Source organism: Patiria miniata, unplaced genomic scaffold (assembly GCF_015706575.1).
Source record: "Patiria miniata isolate m_02_andy unplaced genomic scaffold, ASM1570657v1 HiC_scaffold_13, whole genome shotgun sequence".
NCBI classification, from domain to species: Eukaryota; Metazoa; Echinodermata; class Asteroidea; order Valvatida; family Asterinidae; genus Patiria; species Patiria miniata.
The window spans coordinates 4,778,030-4,799,932 of record NW_024037051.1 but is presented as its reverse complement, the minus strand read 5'-3'; the positions used below and the strand labels follow the sequence as shown (position 1 = coordinate 4,799,932).

The following is a 21,903-nucleotide window of genomic DNA, read 5'->3' as shown; positions in this document are numbered from 1 at the left end:
AAACGCAGGGTATCGTAAAATGGTAACTTTTTTCGTTGAATATCTATAGGATAAAGGGATAATTTGTAGTGTCAATTATAAACAAAGATAATTACAGCATGCTTTGTTCTATTGAACTGAGACTCTACACATGTGCTTAGCAGTGTTATCTTCACAAGCATACCAAATTTTAATCAAATCTGTCATGGCATGGCCAAGATCTTAGAGTGGGGGGGGTGTTGGATCCGCCCCTTTTATCCCCACAAAATGGCCGACATAATGGCGTCAGAAAAAAAGGAAACACTGGTTTTTGGATTCACTAGAACATAACGTTTTCAAAAATGTATAGTTTTGCTAATCCCCATAAAACCCCAACGAAATACATTGTGAACCTGACTATTATGACAAAGATCCTTGGGTCGGGTGTATAATTATGTCCGAACAGCTGACGAAGAAGCAACCTACACCCAACCGTGCGAAACGTTCACACAACGAATGCTCAACGTATACATAGCGTATTGATCACTACGTTGTCGCCCACTCAAAATTTTGAACATGTTCAATTTTTTTTCTAGACCCCATCACACCTCTGCGAACCCCCACGAACCGCTAACGAATACAACTTATGCCAAACGTGTCACGAACGAATGACATCTCCACGAATGTACATCCAAATTTCCAAAAACGTCGGGCACACGTTAGCTCTATTCGGAACAGCGTGACAGGGCCTTAAAGGAGGCATTACCGGACCGGCCCGAAATCCCCGAAAATTCTGTGTTTTGGTTTGTTTACTTATCCTATTTCATGAAAAGAAAATGTCTCACTGTTCCTGAGAAAAGACGAAAAATCCCGATGGTTTATTTCTGACGCGGCGGACATTTTGTGACATACCGGTACGCATTACCTTAGTCCAGCCGTGTCCATTCAATGTATAAGTACACGTTGTATGTGCGACACTGAAAACACACAGCACCAAATACTCGCACGTCCGCACCTAGCGATGTACTGATAGAACACGTGCGGCAGGAATCACGACTAGCTACCCAACAGCTCGATTTTTGAGAGCCAACATTTTGAGCCCCGAAATTCGTTCCCGCATGGTTATCGCAAGAATAACACAAAACGCCCACTTTTGAAAGGGTGTTTTATTTGGACGTTTATATATCCTACTTTTAAGTGCTCTTTCCAATTAAAATAATTTCGCTGTAGCTAGCCCAATTCCATTTATTATATTGTCTTTTACATCTAGACTAAAATTTTCTGGACCGAACAATGAATGCATGGGCCGAAATATGGAGGACGAAAAGTGGCTATCTGCTTTTCTGCTATCAGAAAGGCAGAAAAGCAGATTTTACGTTTTTGTACAACGTATTTGTTCGACTTTTCTACTTCTCTGCTACCTGAAAAGCAGATTTTACTTTTCCCCCTTTTCCTGGCGATCGAAAAATGGCCATCTGCTTTTCTGCTATCAGAAAATCAGAAAAGCAGAAAAGTAGATTGACCATTTTGTGTCAATGCATTTTTCTGCTTTTCTGCCACCTGACAAGCAGATGTTACTTAAGTGGCCGAAAAGTGTCCATCTACTTTTCTCCTTTCAGAAATGCAGAAAAGTGGATCGAACGTTTTGACAACAACTGTGCATTCCACTTTTTTGCTTTTTTGGATTCCGGATTACTTAGGCGGCCGAAAAGTGGCCATCTGCTTTCTACTTCAAACTGAGCAGATTATAACGTTCCCGAACGCAACTACGCCGCTCTAGTACCGACCAAAAAATGGACGATTCCAAGTGACTAGCTCCGCCTCCGTTTTACGTCATCACCGCTTATGCCTGAATCTCCATCCAATCCACAGACCGGCCAATCCACATACACATGTGATTGACACCGTGGAGTTCAGGATACAGAATTTCGCGGAGAAATTTGGCTCACACAAAGAAACTTTTTTGATTTCTTAAGTCTAAAAAAAAGAGGGGAATTTATCTTTCCGATCCCCATCCGCCCCAGATTTATTGTCGTGGATGGTGTTCCTTCGCCTGGACAGCAGTCGCATCATCAAAAGAATTTTCCCTTTCCAATTTGGTTTCCTTGTGTGAGCCGACTTTCTCCACGAAGTTCCGTATCCCGAACTCCACGGTGTCAATCACATGTATGAGGCGTGAGCATGTCTTCGTCGCGTGTGAAACGGTCTGTGGATTGGACGGAGATATTCGGGCGCAAGCTGTGATGACGTAAAACGGAGGCGGAGTCACTTGGAATCGTCCATTTTTTGGTCGGTACTATAGTTTTGTCCGGGAACGTTATTATCTGCTCAGTTTGTAGCAGAAAGGCAGATGACAACTTATCGGCCGCCTAAGTAAAATCTGCTTTTCCGGCGGTATCCAAAAAGCAGAAAAGTGGAATGCACAGTTGTTGTCAAAACGTTCGATCCACTTTTCTGCTTTTCTGAAAGGAGAAAAGCAGATGGTCACTTTTCGGCCACCTAAGTAGGTGGCAGAAAAGCAGAAAAGCAAAAAATGCATTGTCACAAAACGTTCAATCTGCTTTTCTGATAGCAGAAAAGCAGAAAAGTCGAAAAATTTATTGTGCAAAACCGTAAAATCTGCTTTTCTGACGAGGTTGTGTCAACGCATCTTGTGAAATAATGTCCAATGCATATATATAGAATAAAAAGACGCAAAAGCTGTAAGGTGTATATGAACATTCTTATTCTCCATTCTTAACCAATCAGATTCTTAACCAATCAGACAGTGTTCCATCCAAATCTGGTAGCAATTGTCTTACGTTGTGTACACAGCCGAGAATAAGTTATTGAAGTCGGTAATTTGAATCGACATACACACATTATTGGGGTTGAGGATACACAAACCGTCCCCGCATCATGCGCCTGTAACTAAGTGCAATACGGCGCGCTACACTTACCCAGGTGATAAGTGAAGAACTAGAAGACACTTGGGCTCAACCTAAAATGACTGTATTTTACAAACAACGAAAAAGGGTGAACGGTTAAAACATGTTAAAAAAGAATGATTGCCCTGACCTCGCAGCTATTTCCGGCAATCATCGCCGGACGAAAACAAACGATAAGGTTCCATTCACCTTGCGTTTGAAAGTGATGTACTGTTTGCTTATGGGTGCAGACCAGTAAATCGGTCCGAAATTGCCTGCGCCGGCCAAATCACGATTTGCATGCCCTCAAAATCTTCGGTATTTGAGCATGCTGTGGGCCATGAACTTCAGGGTTTGTAAAAACTATGGGTGGAAGCCGTGCACAGGACTGGGAGCTTGCAGTTCTGTGTAATTTTGATGTAATTTGGACACTAAAAGCGCTCTATTTTGCAATGGAGTGTAGGCATCGTTTTTCAAAATGGCGATGGGCTTCAGGACTATTTTCAGGGGTGATCATCTTCAGATGGAAATTTCTCCTAAAAGTCATCAGTTGACCCCACGAAAATTGAAAAGAAAATGAAAGATGATGAAATAAGCTTTAATTTGATGTGCGTCTCGAACACCTTGGAGAGTTGCGAGTATTTTTCCCGAATTTTTGAAGTGGGAGCATTTACCATTGGGGTCTATGGAAGTTTATTTACTGGTCTGCTACCTTATCGAACCGTTCGAGCGTCGATCGATGTTATGCGATCATTGTTTAAACAGGTTCACTCTGCTTCGAAAAATATTTATATAATTATATAAAATTAATTTAATAGGCTCGTTGTTATCCAGGAAGAAACAAGGAAGCAAAACATGGGTGAGGTCTATCATTATATACAACATAATATAATTTTATATAAGATGATAAGTGTTAATTGTGTAACTATATACATCCTTATTTCCCTTTTAACTCCAATACCTATAGGGCTAGTCTGATAAATTAATTGACGACTTTATTACATGTACATCCTGCCCATTGCTATACAGAATAATGACGAGTACAGACAAGGGCGGATCCAGAACACAATTTTGGGGGGGGGGGGCCAAAAAAAAATTTTGGTCCCCCCAAAAAGTGGGTCAAAAAATTACGGCGTGGGGTTCGGGGCCCGCTTAAGGGCCCCGAAAAATTTTTGGATTCTAGATGCTCTGTGGTGCGATCTGAGGCAATTTCTGACCACTTTAACCAATGGTTTTTTGAGGAAAAGATGGTGGTGTACTCATTGCCTGCCTTTATTGCGATGTCACAAAAAAAAAAAAAAAAATTGGTTTCGTTTTTTTTTTTTGGGGGGGGGGCCCATGGCCCCCTTTGGCCCCCCCCCCCCCTGGATCCGCCCTTGAGTACAGAGACCCTTCAATAACATTCTTAGAATGAGCTAATTTAAGGTTGGCATTCCCGTTCAAGTTACTCCGCAAACGTCTCATAAGTTGGACGGACTAAGCTATATGTTTTTGAGTCATGTGAATTCACAGTGCAGGTGCGGCGTTTCTGAACTGGATCATGTTTGTGGCTCAACAAACGGATGGAACATAATCGATTTCTATAAGGACATGGTTTTCCAGGCCTGCCGCATCCATGTTTTGTTTGTTGAATAATATTATCAACTCATAAGTTATACTAATGTAATTTATGGGAAGTAAAATTGCAGTGGATGCTGACGTTAAACTCGCCAGGGCCGTTCCAAAAAGCAACATTTTGTGCACTGTCGCCCAACGATAGGCCTAGATACAACCCCAAGGCGGAGAAGACAAGAGTGGCACTGAGGCCCTGCCCGAGGAGGTTGATTCTAGAGACATGCTTCATGATGGCGTGCCAGAAGGTGCTGTAACGATGGCGACCGTGATTGGCCAGGATGTAGCGGAAGTGCCTCCACATGTAGTCGATATTGATCCCACCTACCGCCAGTGAAGGTAGCACGAAGAACATGATCTTCTGCGACCAGATGAGCAGGTTGAGTACAGGTAGACCGTCCAAGTCTTTGGTCTGACAGTAGCTGAAGATGACATAATTCCAGGTAAGGTGGGCAGTCAGTCCCCAGGTGGCTACGGCCATGCTGAATGCCATCCAGATGCCCACAAAGTCTCGCATAATGTGATACTGGTGGTACATCCTGGACAGCCGGTCACGGCACACGTCCATCACGACACTTCCTTTGGGAGCGTTGCTGGCCACGAAGTGAGCTACCACGCGGAACTCTTTCTGCAACGACCTCCGCTGGGCGTAGACAAGATAGCAGAAGGATCCGTAGACGATGTAAGAAGCCATGGCGCACCAGCGGCTGAGGAAGGCGTGGGAATTCCAGCCTGGTCGGTACACCCTGTCGTAGATGATCCTCAAAACACCGTTGATGATCGGCCAAGTCAGGAACAGACCGAGACTCAGGAAGGATGCTGCACCCGAGCCATGTCGGAGGTACTGAGATCGTTGGAAGATGAAATCGCTGTGCAGAGCAACCCAGGTGCAGTCTTTATCCATCAGATGAAACCAGTCCATGAAGCGAGTGAGCAACACAAAGACTGGGACCACTATCACCTGGAACAGATAGGTGAAGTAGGAGACGAGGATGAGGACATTTGTCACATTGCCCCAGAAGACCTCGAAGTAGGCGACAAAGTCATAGGTCATGAAGCCAGTCAGGGTTACGAGATACAGTAACATCACTCCGTTGTAGAACAGCTTCTTCATCTTGCCATCTGTAAATAAAAAGGAACATTATACATTCCCATGATTACATGACGGCGTGTAAGACCTGAGGGGTGCATAGTCCATACCTACGTTCCCCAATACCTATATGTTCCCCAACCCTAACCCTAACCCCAACCCTAACCCTAACCCTATAAGATTTTGGGGAACATTAGGTATACTGGAGAACATATATTGGAAAACATCGGGTAGACCCCGACCTGAAGTAGTGGCAGGATAGTTGGTCAACATTGGCGGAAAAGGGGGGGGGGGGGGGTTGAGACCAGCAGCTTCGGAAATTATAGAGCCTGAAAGTTGACCCCTGGTGGCGCGCTTCCGGTCCCTCAAATAGGAAACTTTGCGTGTGTTAACATTATTTTTGGTACATTGATTTCTTAGGAAATATCAGCCTCGGAAAAGGCCTTTGTAAAATTGTTACTATAGCATCTCAATTTATGGAAACTGAAAAATCGCATGACGTGAAAGAGAAATATCGTACCAAAAATGGACCTCTCACTTCCGAAAATCTAAAATACATGTGGACTAGTGGAACTCAGAGCACTCGTACAAAGATGAACATTTATGAAATATTTTGTTGCGGTCATCGGGTAAAAAAAAATGAAATTTAAATAGGAGACTAAAATGTCTTTTGGGACACACACACTTTTGGAATAAACTTGAAGGACTAATTCTTATTTACGAAGATAACAACTGTATTCAAACAAGCCCGACTAAATTTTATAATCCATTGGATGTGGGGGCGCACGCCCCCCCCCCTCCCATTTGCCCCATTTGAGGATTGTCCAAGGGGCGTGCTAAGTCACAAACGGCGATAGCGCGCACGCGGCTCGTACTATTGCAGAACTCAAAATGCTATCATTTGTAATTTGTGCATTTTGTTCGTTTGAAGCAACAAACGTGCTCAAAATTTAAAGAAGGGTGCTAAACAACTGACCTGATGAAGTTTCAGCTCAGCTTCTTCAGCTGTATATTTCGGGAAAAACAACATTCTAGGATCTCGATTTCGAATCAAAATTGTTGAATCATGTTTTGAATTGGGCCTGAATTCAGCGTCCGAGACACGTTCTCACTGAGCCGATTTAGTGGTGCGGCATAGCCCCAATATGCTAAAGGATTGTGCAAATTGTGATAAAAGCATGAAACTTCGCATGTTGGTTCTTATTGCCATGAAGAATTTTTTTTTTTTTTCACGTTTCATGTCTAAATGAAAGGTGTTCATGCTATAACGAGAATGTTCATATATAGGTCATTTCATATTCAACATCTGGTCACCTTTACGAGAGGTCATGACCTTTGTAAAATAATAGCCTACAAATGGATATTAATAATATTTTCATAATTGTAAATGCCACTTTTTTTCATTACCCAAGTCTAAAGCTTGACTCTTGGTGCCATGAAAAGAATTTTCAGATATTGGGACATCATATTTGACGTATAGATACCCTTCAAGGGGTCAATGAACTTTGTATATCTTAGTTGCCGTTATTTATCTAATTTATTCGCCAAAACGACATTTTTTGTGTGACCCAAATGTCAATAGTGCCAAAGAACGGTATTGCACCTATTAGTTTACAGTCATGTTATGAATTCAGACCCCACTAACAATTTTGAGGTGACCTCTGACCTCATTTCTCCTTGTTTTATTGGCAGACGCAATATGATGAGATTGAAATAGAAATCTGTGGGTCTGTTTTGTAATGGACAATGTACATATGTCAAGCAATATTCACTCTTGGGTACTTATTACACCCTGCTATATCTAGTTGGACTTGGATAGCCACGTTTTTAACCTTTCTACCAAGACCAATGGTCACTGTAAGAGAGTGATGCTTGTCCGATGTGTCGTTTATATTCTTTCAAGTTTGCGTCTGCCCTTATAAATAGGAAAATTTAGATCAGAGGTCATTCAAAAAATCTGTGGGGTCTAACATCATGACATGTTGTAGAATATTTATTAAAATGCACTCCTTTTGCTCTGCTTAGACGTTAGTCATGAAAACATGGCATTTGGAAGATTAAACATGATAAATAACGGCAATCAGAGTACACAAAGTTCATTGACCTCGCAAAGGTCATCAGAGGTCAAATATGAAATGTCTACATATCTGAAAACTCATATCATGGCAAGAATACCCAACATTTAGATATGGGTAATAAAAAGTGGTGTTTTGAATAGTTAATCCTCTTATTATCAAATAGGATACGCAAAGTTCATTGACCCCTTGAAGGCCATCAGAGGTCAGATATGGGATTCCCTACATATGACATTTTCAAAACATGAGCCACTTAATATTATGACTTGGGTCTTGAAAACAATTGGGGTTTAAAGGGTATATCCTATAAATAACTATAAAATATAGTTAGTGCAGTTATTACAAAGGTCATTGACCTCTGGAAGGTCATCAAAGGTCAATTTTCGCATTTAGTCGCTTTTTACACTGTATGAAGACTATACATAGACTAAGGTCATAGGAAAGTGATGTTTCCAAGAACAATAGGCATAAATAGAGTATTCAAAGGCCATTGACCCCTCAAAGGTCACCAGGGGTCAGATATGAAATGCCTCCATATCTGAATTTTTTTTGTAATGGTATGAAGACATCACATGCCAAGTTTCATGCTTTTATAACAAAATGCACAATTCTGTCCCTATGCCGCACCACTAATTGCAGCTACTCGATGTCGCGCACTGATAAGACGAGTTATAGCAACCGCGCGCGAGTGTGCGACGTGTCAACGCTTGCGCACACTTCGCTGGATACAAAAACCATGGGTATAGACATTGATCTCCATATGGAGATCAATGGGTAAAGAATAAAAAGACTAGATCGGCAGTGCGTACAGACCACTGATCTCTATATAAAGTCTTTATATAGAGATCAGTGGTACAGACGCGCGTTCTGCCATGGAGGGGGCCATTTTTTAGCGCGTGGGGCAAAAGTTGCGTTACGCGCACCATTTTCCCCGTAGGTTTGTATGGAAAGATATATTTTTATGTCCGTAAAAGTAATATTTTTGACCTTTAGTAGTTATTTCCCCAACAAAATTCAAAATGGGTTATCAAGCCGCATGTTTATTTCGAAGTTTGGTCCATTTTATTTCTCGTATTTATTTCCCGTTTTAAAATGCTGGTGCGCGTTGCTTAAAAAACCCTTGCATCCAGTGGTTTGAGTGCTATTTTCTTCATCAACAAACAGAATATTCCCGCAGTTGTTGCGCTGTCCTTTAATTGAAATTCATGGCAGCTTTTAAGGGACAACACCCAGAATATTTTTTTTCTCAATTGTCCCTCCTCAGGGTATAACATATGCCGTATATCAGATGCAGTGTAAATAAACTTGAAGAGTTAATTAGGTTATTCAGAAGTCCGGAACATTACAGGAGTGTAATTTCATTTCATTCTTAAAACGGTTTTTAGGGGCAATATTATTGTCATTAAAAGTCACACATATAAAATGCAATCCAAGTAAATTGTTCTCATCCCAAAAAGAATAATAATTGTAACACAAATCTCTAAAATCATCCATTGCAACATTTCACAATTTTCTTAACTAATTCAACGGTAATTTAAAGCAATTTTTACATTCTACTTTTTCCTTTTCATTGTTTAAAGCTATAGTCCATCATTTGCAGCCATCGGAAAAAAGTAACTAGCGTATTATTGTTGAAAAACATACTTGGTTGAAAGATAGTAAGTGGACTAAACTCCTTGTGAAATTATTCTTTCTGGCAAGCTGTCATTTTGAAGTAATCAACGAAAGAAGGCCTTTCCAACGGTGCGTTTGAAGACGCACCGTAGGAAAATTTAAATTAGTAGTTCGTTTTGTTATTCGGCGCAGCGCGCGCAAGCATTGTCACGAATTCGCCGGATCAGTGCGCGACATCGCGTATAGCTGCAATTCAAAACAATTCAAAACATGATTCAGCAACTTTTGATTTGAAATTGAGATCCTAGAATGCTGTTTTTCTCGGAATATACAGCTGAAGCTGAGCTGAAACTTCATCAGGTTAGTTGTTCAGTATCCTTCATTAGATTTTGAACACTTTTGTTGCTTCAAACGAACAAAATGCACAATTTACAAATGATGGACTATATCTTTACAACAATAGCTCTATGCTTTATACACATTTTATCAGATAAGCTGATTTTATTTGGAGATTTTTAGCAACGCGCATCGTTGGAAAGGCCTTCTTTCGTTGATTTCTTCAAAATGACAGCTTGCCAGAAAGAATAATTTCACAGGGAGATTAGTTCCCTTACTATCTTTCAACCAAGTATGTTTTTCAACAATAATTACGTCAGTTACTTTTTTGGATAGCTGCAATTGATGGACTGTAGCTTTAAATAAATGATAGGCCTACATGGTCTGAGATCTGTTAAAGAATTCTGCACTACGTATATCCCTAAACCTTATACTGGTCCATTCAATCGGTCAGAGTTAAACATTTTGAAGTATATATCAAGCATCCGAAACAGAATGTTAATATTGACTTTTATTGTCATTTCCTGTATCAATAAATGACAACCACAGAGAATTAATTTTGTGCGCACTCAAAACAAAAGCCCTTTTTTTCAGACGATTGCAGACGCCCAAAATAAAGTAGTTTTGTTTTCGTTAAAACAAAACATACAAATTGGAAATTTGATAGGAGAAAAAGAAATCTACTTTGAAGTGCACCGGGCACGCAACTTTAAGGTTCTTTACAATGCACTACCCAGCTATTAAAAATTCGAAAATAGTCAGCAATCTTAAAACAATAATAATACTATGGGTTTTCCCGGACAATTTTGGAAACTGTGCATTTGAATTTGTAAAACACATATTCAATTTGATGCTGAGAACGACGTATATCAATGTTTCATTTTCGCAATGAAAGTGCATGAAGTTTCATTTAAATGATTACATATACGTGATTAGGCTTTCGGTTTGACGTATGCGTTGCCGATTATTACGAATGTGCAATCCAATTCGCAGTAAATATTTTTTTATTGTGACACGGGCTGAATTTATTATTCTTTTTCATTTGTTATAATTTAAATTCGCATATTGTGCATTCCATTTTAATAAAGTATACAGGCCTATACAAATCATGATACAACTTTGATTGATTCTATAATTAATCAATGTATTGTAGGCCTGATTGATCATTAATGTGTTTGTTTTTATATAAACAAAGGCCTATGTGAAATGTAGGCAAAAAATATGTAAAAATAATATAAATCTGACCAAAATAATATCAATCAAAATAATTATTGGCATATTATTGGGACTGTAAAGGGAAACATCACCTGTCATGTTACATTGGTTCTGAGGCCTTTTTTGTTGGTTCAAGTTCTTTGTCTATATTTAATGTCTTTCTGGATTTCTAAAGAGTTATCTCTCATTTTATCAGCTCGATTGTCTATCTGTATCGCCCTCTTGCAGCCATTATTGGATATTTTAGGAGGCACGTGAACTGCCACACTTTGCTATATGATGCGATTGTTGCAAATGCTGAGCAATAAGTGATTTTCTTCAGGAATGGTTTTATATAGAATATATTACAATAGTTTGTATGTTTCAAAAGACTACACCACTTGGTTTAGTTCAATCATCATGAATATTCAAACATTTAATCATTCAATCAAACATGTTACTTTTGTTTACACATAAATGAGTTCCAATGCTTGACCAAGCAAACGTAAACTACCACTGCGCGGGAAATCGGCTGCACATTTAGCGAAATAGATTGATGATAAATTAAGTGGAAAACAGGATTGCGGATGTGCCTTCGATTTCGCGCCAATTTGAAATGTCAATATTAAATTTAGTGCACATTCGGGAAATCGTATGCTGATCTTTTACGACTGAATGTACCGTTCAGGGAAATAAAATTATCATTGTTAAGTAGAAACAGGGATGTTTGTTCATTCTGTTTCGCATGAAAACGAATGTTTTTTTTTTTAGAAATTCATGTACCCATTTTCCAAAATAGTCCGCGAAACCCAATAATAAACATTTTTGACTATTTGTCTGAATTTTGTTTTTGTTTCTTATAACCCTCTGAATATTAAACTGAATCTCCCGTAGGATATTATATCGATTCACGTTCGGAACTTACCTGAATCAGTGGTTTTCAAATCATACAACGCCTCGGAATTGCTGTAACAGATATCACACTGCGTGTCATCCAAGCGGCACTCCTCACTCCCAACGCTCTGACTCCAGCTCAACGGAGGAAGATCGTCTTGATCACCGCCGTCCCTGGTCACTGCTACCAGACCCTCGCCGCTGCTATCGGCACCGGACATACCAACCGTGTTCCCGTTACTGTCTACCACACGCGGGCCGCCGGGCTGGTGGGAGTAGACACGGGGCAGCGGTCCGTGACCGACGCGCTTACCGGCCTGCAGATTGCGAGTAGCGCGTTGAGCGGTCCCGGGTCGCCAGATGCCCAAGATGCACAAAGCCACCGTGAGAGGACGCGGCCAGGGCTGCATCTTCCTTGGATAACCATCTTGGTTCATGAGTCTGGATGAAGACATTAGAGGTGTCTCCTCTGTGCTAACGCTGGAGCTGTACAGCTCTTCACGCCCAGCCATTGTTGGATTGTTTTGCTCACCGCGGATGTTTAATAATTCCATGTTTTTATAATAGGCCTAATGCTAATAGTACCAAGTAGCCGAAAGGTCGGGCTCACGGTCTCGATTTCTTAACTGTTTCGTTTTTTTTATGCTCCGAGCCGATCAGTCTACAAAAACAGAACTGAATTGAAATGATTCTCTTACAGGAAAATAAAATTTATATTTCCACCAAAAAATCCCCACAATCAAATTTCCTCCGGAGATGATTTGATCGGCGCGTGACCCGTTTGCAAGAACTTATGCGATGTTTATCTCCCATCAAAAACTACATGTAAAATGACCATTAAGTTCCGGGAAATATTGCAGACTACAGTAGTTTAGGCCTATAAATTTGCGTTGAGACTTGGAGGAAGTTGTTCGTTTTATTCTTCGTGCAGATTCGGTGTTTGTTTAACCAACAAAATAATAACCTTTGTTGCGCGTCAAGACAATTGGAGCAGCCTTTTACAGCATGATTAACTTTATACTATTTTTTGTTCAAGTTTGTTTCCAGTCTTGTACCGAATTCGCAGTTTAAGGCTAATTATTATGTTACACTTTTAGGTGCTCGAGCGAAACTCAAACATTTATCGGAATTATTCGAGTTCTTCTTGTGATGTGTGGACAGTAGAGGTACTGTTGTTTTGTTCTGTTTTACCTTTCTGTGGCTTCCCCCACCCTCAGAACGATAGACTGTATAGCCTAACTTGCATAAACTTGAAGTTTGATTCGGGAAGATGTGGAATCTTTCAACCAGAGATTCTTAATGTTCTTGTTGAACAATGAACACATTGCATTTTCCTCTGAAGACTAACCCAAAAAAAATTACACAGTGCTATCTACCAAAATGCACTGAATGCCTATACATCTAGACGAATAAGTTTCGAATAAGCTATTGTAATCTTTTGTCATTCATTCTCGTTCGTGTCACTTTGGGAATGAGACATCGGGGAATTTGGGGTTTCCCCTGACATTTGGCGATGCCGCAGTTGCTTCATGTATCCCTTCCTGTTTCATAAATAATATTATTGTGCCACCATAAAACAATGTCTGCATTAGGCCTACTGTCCGCAACTGAACGGCAAGGCTATCTATTCAAAAAAGAAAAGCGAATCAATATGAGACTAGGCTTGTTGTTTATAGAGGCACTACTTCCTCTTTCCCTGACAAGCAGCGCTTTAAACAAATCATGTCGTGTGAACCGGAAAGGCGGACATTCAATGATGAAACCCAGCCCTTAAAGGAGAATTCCCATCTTTAAAACAAAAGATTCAATGATGATTTGAGTATTATTGAAAACTGTGCGCCTAGCAATCACCGCATGGACCCAATGTCAAGTGCAGCGAGCCAGAGACGCGTCATGAATATCGTCATCGGCACCACGAACTGACCATATAGATCTAGAATAAAAAGACTAACTGACCTTAATTTCACCAATTCAAACGCTTTTTAATTATTTTGTGTGTGGAGGTACACAAGTATACGGATGGATTAAATTCGTGTAAAATCTTTCAAACTGTTTTTTTCTCCGTTCTGTATTGCCATATCCTCATGCTTGGGTGTCAGTTCATGAAAACGAAGACATTTTCATAGTTTGCGTCAGTGTCGATGTGCGCGCTCTAACGGGTGTCAGTTCGTGAAACCGAAATTGTTGATTACGTGGAGTGTCAGTTCGTGGTGCCGATAACGATATAATATGCAAAATGAAACCGCGTCACGGAAACGGACACAAAAGAGGAACTCTCTTTTAGATAAATGAAACCAGCCATATGGTTGCGAAGGGCGATTTCTAAAGGTTATGTAAGTGTTGTAGTCGAGGCCAAAACCTCCGAGGCCGAGGCCAAGGCCGAGGCCACAACCTCCGAGGCCAAGGCCGAGGCCGAGGCCACAACCGCGAGGCCAAGGCCAAGGCTGAGGCCACCACCTCCGAGGCCAAGGCCGAGGCCGAGGCCAGCTATCAAAACATAATAAAATATAAATCACTAAAACAAGGCTAATAAGATTATGTTAGAGTTTTAACATCTTTTTAAGTTGAATTCACTGAGTTTTGGAGTGCATGGCTTACAAATTTACAGCTTGCAATGGGTTTCCTCTTGTAGGGAGTCCGGCGAATTTTATTTTTTAAAGAAAGAAATCTCAAGTTTTGTATCAGGCTCATAGGTGTTTGCCCTTTGGAGATACAACAATTTAAATGGCCAAATTTTGAGTTTCTACTCTGTAAGATTTACATCATTTACTTTTAGCATGTTTTTAAAATCTTATTTTCAAAACCTATCAAAATGCTTAATATCATAGGAATCCCAATTAAATAAACAACAACTTGATTTTTGAATCAGGTTTTTACCACTCATAACCAAAACGTTACGAACCCCCCCCCCCCCCCCCCGACCTTCGCACTGTCCAGGCGCGCGCCGAGCAAACACCGCGATGCGACCAGACAATGCCAGACGGCCCGCCGTTACGCACGGGCAAAGCATAGTTCCAATCCCGCTCCACACAAGGGATAAGTGTCCACGCATTATCACTGTTAATACCGCGGCACCAGACAAAGTCTGGCAATGGCCAATCTCGCTCCAAACAACACGGCAACACGGAACATGCGTGCATGATATCACTCAGTTCATCAAAATGACCATGAATTCTCGGATCATCCGATTTGAATCCAATGGCTTCGAAGAATTTTAAGATCATGGCAAGAGGTAGGGAGTCCAGAGATTTTGGCCGTATTTCTGTAACCACGCAAAATTAGTCAATTTCAAACAGTGCTTATACATGTCATAAGTATCAACATGGCTCTAAAAATACAAAAAAGGATCCTGGTACCACGAGGAATAATTGACTCCTATTATTAAAACATTCATTGAGAACTTTGCATTCATTTGGATGGAAAAACGAATTCTGAAATCGCGCATTCCATATCGACCATTTGCGCCAAACATTACCGTGTGAGCCGGAACTTTCATTTAAATCACCGTGTAAAAATAAAATCTACTTGATCAATCGTAGTTGTTTTTATCATATCTTTATGAAACAAAATGGTACGGACTAGTACACTCGATCGTACCAAGAAAGTTCAGACTTTTACTGAAGCAGTGGCCTATAAAAAGAAATGATTAAGCTTGCCGCCCCTTGCCGCAAATCATTTTTAAAGGTCGGGGTACAGAGGCGAAACGAGAAAATTTTGTACAACACTGCAACCAGACTAGTCTACTACCACATGTTATTGTAAGCAAATGGGATTGGTGCCAGAGTGCCAGACTTATGTAGTCTGGCACGCGGTAACAGTTATAACGCTTGCACGCACGTGGAAAGCAAAAGCACAGGCTAGGCGAAGATGCTACGTACGTGAGTACGTTCAATGCAACCATTTCCAGTTCATTTGTGCGTACATTGTATAGCCTATGCGTTCGTTTCACGGAATCCACTGCGGCAGAATCTCGAGGGTTTGATACGGCAAAAAATTAAAATTAATTAGAATAGAAAACACATCAAAATGGGCGGCCTCGAGCCGGCCTCGACCGATTCGCCGAGGCCGGAAGGCTCCGAGGCCGAGGCCAAGGCCGACGCCTTGCACCTCCGAGGCCAAGGCCGAGGCCAATGCCATGAAAATCGGCCTCGAGGCCGGCCTCGAGGCCGAGGCCGGCCTCGAGACCTCCAACACTGTGTAACACTTTATTTTAATCCCTTTCCACCTCCATACTGTTCCCCCCCCCCCCTGCATAATCCCCCTTCACTCCCACACTCTTTTGTCCGTTCCCACTCCCTGTGACCTTTGATCCTTCCCCTTTCTGGTCCCTCCCCTGTTCATACCAGACCCCTTGTGGTTTGCCATCTCCCTTTGTTTCTTTGTTCTCTCATCTACCCTCCCCTGCATCTTTCCACACCTTTCCCACCTAATCCTCCTTTTGTGTTTCTTCTTTCATCCCTGCATGTTTGTGTGCACCCCCATGTTAATGTATGTACCTCTGTCATTTCTGTTTTAGCCTCTGAAGAAGAACTTGCTAAGTTCGCAACGTCAGGCCACATTAATTTTTAGATTTATATATTTCAGGTCCACCCAGTCAGTAAGCAGTTTGCAGCAGTCTTACTTTTTTCCTGTTTCAACTTCTCTGTTGCAGTATCCCTTCGTGGTGATCCTCCTTGCTGATATGTAAGTTTCATTGTGTTTTGTTTTGTTCCTTCTTTTGATCGTTTTATACCATGTACTAATCAAACTGTTCTCTCCACTCTACAGGTACCCACAATTTTGTTTTGTTTTGCTCTGTCCCTTCAAAAGGCATGAGCAACTCCATTTGACTTGTACTTTTTGTCTTCGTGTTCCTCCACTGATTTATTGTATTAACCATTTATTCTCTCCCTTTCTACAGATATGAGTGACACCATTTGCACTTTCCAACAGCTCAGAAAGGCAAAGGAAAAGGCCTTACGCTTCTCCTACCATCAGGATAACTACAGTTTTTACTCCCTCTCTCGATTTATCCCCAAAGGTTTGCAACTGTCTCACACTCCCTGCTTAGGAAACCTCCCACCACACCTTCAAAGGAGATGGAATCAAGTTATGCATGGTGCCTCTATTAAACTCATCAATATTCTCTCTCAGCAGTGTCAATTTACACGTGAGGACCTCCATCAGAACATTTCCCACCTTGACTCCCAACTCAAATCCAGTTGTTCTGATTCCACGTACAGGAATTTCCATGATGAGATTGAAAGGGGTTTGTCTAACCTTGACTCTGTCCTACTCAACAGGAGAAACAAGAAGATTGGTGGCTTGCTTGCCAAGCAACAACAACGCAGACACAGACGTTTCAGACGTCCTAGGTCCCCATCTACCACGCCACCACCAGAACCCCCTGTCAACACTGTAGTTAATCTTTCTTCCTCATCAATATCTGACGCAGAGCACAAACTTCTCTCCAAGGGTCTCAATTTTTTCCCGCTCCCCGTTCTGTGAACCAGGTTCAGCTCAGCCAAGATCTCACGGAATACTACCGTAGAATCCGTCTGCGTGAGTTTTTCCTGGACAGTGAACCGTGTGAGCCAGAGCCTTTTCGAATCAAGAGTTCATGGGTACCCCCCAAGAATCGTGTGCCAGCCATAGAGACATACGTTCAAGTTATAAATTCCCAAGTCACTAACCCGGACAACTTCCCCCACAGGACTCATGATAATCTCCCCAGAGAGGAGCGCCTGGCTCTCAACTCCTTGCGCTCTCGCACCGACATCATCATCAAGCCAGCAGATAAAGGTTCAGCTGTGGTCATCATGGATTGTCAGCAGTACATTGATGAGGCCCACCGTCATTTGGATAATCGCACTAACTAAACCCGCCTTGACTCTGACCCCACAGGCATTTTCTGTCGAGATATACAACAGGTACTTGACGATATGCGATCACGTGACCAGTTGTCCAAGAAAGCTCACAAATTTCTTTCTCCCTCTGATTGTAGGACTGCCAGATTTTACCTTCTACCCAAGATTCACAAGGCTGGCAACCCCGGTATACCCATCATCTCCGGTAATGGCTCACCCACGGAACGCATCTCCCTGTTCATTGACAGTTTTCTCAAACCCCTTGTCCCACAGATTTCGTCATACATTCACGACACCCCAGACTTCCTACGCAAGCTTGAAGGAATCAAGGACCAGGTTCCCAGCACGGCCATCATTGGGACTTTCGACGTCTCATCTCTGTACACCAACATCCCCCATGAGGAGGGTGTTCGTGCTTGCTCCTTGGCTCTGGCCAAGGCAGGACACACGACTCCTCCCATCAGTGATGTTGGCACCCTCATGAGACTTATACTAACGAAGAACAATTTTTCCTTCCTTGGTGAACACTATCTACAGGTACACGGCACTGCAATGGGCACTCGCATGGCCCCATCCATGGCTTGCCTCTTCATGGGTGACCTCGAAGAACGCATTCTTGCCTCGGCCCCATGTCGCCCTTGGATCTGGTGGAGATATATTGATGATGTTTTTTTCATCTGGACCAGCGATGAGGACAGTCTCTTGACCTTCACTAACCACATCAATTCCTTCCACAGAACCATCAAATTCACATCGGAGTTCTCGGCTGACCAAACCCACTTTCTGGATGTCACCGTCCGCAAGCAAGGCAACTCACTAACCACTGACCTGTATTCCAAACCCACAGACACCCACCAGTACCTCCACTCCTCCAGCTGTCACCCCAGGCACTGCAAAACTGGCATAGCGTTTAGCCAGGCACTCAGACTCAGAAGAATTTGTTCTAATGATTCCGATTTCTCCCGCCATACACAGATACTGAGGAACAACTTGGTGGCCAGGGGTCACAGCTCTCGCCAAGTTCATCGTGCCATTGCCAGAGCTAAAGCTATCCCCAGAAATCTAGCTCTCACGGGAAAGGCCCCTGATGCCATGGCCAAACCCATGATTCCCTTGGTTACCACGTTTCACCCCAATCTCCCTCCCCTTCGCAAAATCACTAATGACAATCATCATATCCTCCATACTTCAGATCGCCTTGCCCGCGCCATCCCCAACGGCCCCACATTGGCTTACAGGCGTCCTCGAAATCTACGGGACTTGATTGTTCGAGCTGAAGTCCCATCCTTAGATGCATCCCCTCCCACCCAGCATGGTACTTTCAAGTGCAGTTCCAGATGTGTTGTCTGCCAGATTCATATCCAGGAGTCTGTCTCCTTTTCTGGCCACTCTTCTGTCACTACCCACAGAACCATTGGTAACATCACTTGTAACACCCCTAATGTCATATATCTTATTTCTTGCAGGGTCTGTGGAGTGCAGTATGTAGGTGAGACTAAGAATACGCTCAAGAAGCGTTTCTATGCCCACCGGTCAACGGTCAACACCAAGAAACTGGACACCCCTGTTGGTCATCACTTCAACCTGCCTAACCACTCCATTTCTGATATGATTTTGCAGGGCATTGAATCTCTTGGCCATCGCAAGGACTCAGTTCGCCTCAGCAGAGAGAAAGTGTGGATGAATCGTCTTCGAACTATTCAACCACATGGTCTCAACATCCAACTTGGAAATGATTAATATTTTTCTTCCTCCATTGTCTTCTGTTACAGATAATCCACCTGGTCTTCATTGTTTGTGTTTCCCCATCTTTCCCCATCTTTCATCCCTTTCCACCTCCATACTGTTTCCCCCCCCCTGCATAATCCCCCTTCACTCCCACACTCTTTTGTCCGTTCCCACTCCCTGTGACCTTTGATCCTTCCCCTTTCTGGTCCCTCCCCTGTTCATACCAGACCCCTTGTGGTTTGCCATCTCCCTTTATTTCTTTGTTCTCTCATCTACCCTCCCCTGCATCTTTCCACACCTTTCCCACCTAATCCTCCTTTTGTGTTTCTTCTTTCATCCCTGCATGTTTGTGTGCACCCCCATGTTAATGTATGTACCTCTGTCATTTCTGTTTTAGCCTCTGAAGAAGAACTTGCTAAGTTCGCAACGTCAGGCCACATTAATTTTTAGATTTATATATTTCAGGTCCACCCAGTCAGTAAGCAGTTTGCAGCAGTCTTACTTTTTTCCCACTTTATTTTAAATGAAACTACATGTACACAGACATGGTCACGTTGGCGGGTGAAATCTTTGAAAATTAATTTCTCCAGTTTGGAAGACCGTATCTTCATGCAACTTTCAGGATTTATTTCCCCTAAATTGATCCAAGTATGTGCTAAAAGTCGTTGTGATATGTTCATTACTTTTCGTTGAAATTGGAAAAATAGGCCTCGCCACGTGCAATTTTGAAAATTGTAACACTGGCGTGCGCAATATCTATTAATCTTTTCAAGCCTCACGAATATTAATGGGGTTCCTATCCATCACGGTGTGCAGTAAACAATGGGATAAAAGCCTCCTTCACGAGTTGTTAATTGACAAATATCACCCTTTTTGCCGGCTTCCATTGGTCGATACCGAGACCCACGCCATGTCACGCCGAGTGACGTTAATGAATATGCTAATATGCCTATCATCATTGTGTGCTGGGCCGAAATCCGTCAGCCGTAGTGCCTACGGCGCTTTGCTGAACAACGCACATGGGTTGGGTCGGCAAATAATAATTTTGATCGTCTTTGAAATTGTCCTTGGAGATGGTTCACGTTGCCACACTAGCGTCCGCAACAACAGATTAAGCTGAAATTCGAAATATACTTAGATGATATAAGTGTTCAACTACTCGTGAAATAACAACTGGAATAAATTCCTAGAAATCGGGATAAATACATAAATGTGGGGAAGTTTTCGAACGATTTCTTCCAGACTTGAAGGTCAGCTCAGAAGATTGAGGTTTCGGCATCGATGACGGCGATTTTTTTTCACTGACATGAAGTTTAGAATTTCTTCTTCAGTTAGAATGTAACATTTCAATCATACCGAGCATATTTTCTGAGAAATACAACGTTGAACATGCTGCGTTTTTGGGGGTGCATGAATTTCACTGCTCCGTTATCCCGTAATCTCATTAGCTTTGCCTAACAACGGCGACGCTTTGCGGTTATTGCGGTTAGCAACCATATGGCTGAAACTGCTGAAGAAGACAGTAACTGATCCTTGTTTTGTGTTCATGGTTGTCTCTCTTTCTCTCTCTGTGAATTAGGTCGAGTGAAAACAAAATCATGTCCCGGCTTTTTGAGAAAAAGAAGGTATGACGGCCCTCTTTTCCCCCCAAGATGGCGGATGTATTCTTCCATTTTCACTGCTCTTTTGCTGATACAGGAACTGTCACCCTTTCTACATAGGCCTAGCTACAATTTTGTTGGAAACAAATAAAAAGACAATATATTGACAACATGTATGAAATAAAGGAGGCAGGCAGGAATAAGGAAGCGGGTGGGGACGGGAAACTGTTATTTCCTCTTCTTGTCCGTATGCGACTGCGAGACATGGTCAATAAAAGGAGACTTTCGAATGGTGTGCGCCCTTTCGGGCTCTATAAAACGCGTTTCACACGAAAAGATAGTTGGAAAGATCCAACATAGTTGGAAAGATCATTAAACAGTAGAAAATAAACGTCCACAAAACCCGAACCCTAAAACTCTGCGTTTTGTGTGTGTAATTATCACGCGAGGGAACTTCTGGGCACACAATTTCAGTTCCCCAAATTCGAGCCGCTGGAGTTTTAGTCCTAAATCTAATGAGACGTTTCTTTGCGAAAACGTTGCGTGAAAGACAGGCGCTTTTATTTGTGTTGTGGGACTTCTTGTGAATTACAATGCGTTGTATGCCGAGAGCTTTGACAAATAATTTGATGGCTTTATTCACAACTGGGAAATCGTAGGTTTTAGATCAGACAAAAGATGCCCATATATATACACTGCGTGTTATGTGAACAAACAGGATTTTACTGTGACGCAGACCTTTTTAATTTATTTGTATACAATCAAACACATACAGGGTGTGTCAATGAAAAGGTAATCCAATCCAAAAAGTAATGGGCTAATATGTAAAAGTTTACTATTTCTTCAGTCACGGATGACCGAGCACTTTTTCCAAGTTTGCCCAATCAGTGGCGAGTTAAGCTGTCGGATAAATGCGCTGTTGTTGACAGTAGGTCACAAAATAACGTACTTAAAACATAGCTGAGGCGTCGGCCCAAGTTGGCATGCCTTTGGCTATGCCAATTGTAAGCTACGTTTAACTAATTGTTGAAATGGGATTGCTGATGAAAA

General features: G+C 42.1%; 1 protein-coding gene across 1 annotated transcript; it reads right to left on the bottom strand.

Moving 5' to 3' along the window:
- Nucleotides 1–4,248: 4,248 nt before the first annotated feature.
- Nucleotides 4,249–12,550, bottom strand: LOC119720689. The gene is made up of 2 exons (XM_038190497.1): nt 11,710–12,550; nt 4,249–5,597 (listed from the first exon to the last, which is right to left on the bottom strand). Exons 1-2 carry the CDS (start codon nt 12,230–12,232, stop codon nt 4,522–4,524), a joined length of 1,599 nt encoding a protein of 532 aa, XP_038046425.1. The 5' UTR covers nt 12,233–12,550; the 3' UTR covers nt 4,249–4,521.
- Between the last annotated feature and the right edge of the window lie 9,353 nt (nt 12,551–21,903).

What these genes read in the sequence shown, in the direction of transcription:
- LOC119720689 (XM_038190497.1), bottom strand. Translation starts at nt 12,232, where the DNA reads ATGGAATTATTAAACATCCGCGGTGAGCAAAACAATCCAACAATGGCT. An exon ending in TTTGAAAACCACTGATTCAG is followed by an intron (nt 5,598 to 11,709) that starts GTAAGTTCCGAA and finishes TTTTATTTACAG; the next exon opens with ATGGCAAGATGAAGAAGCTG.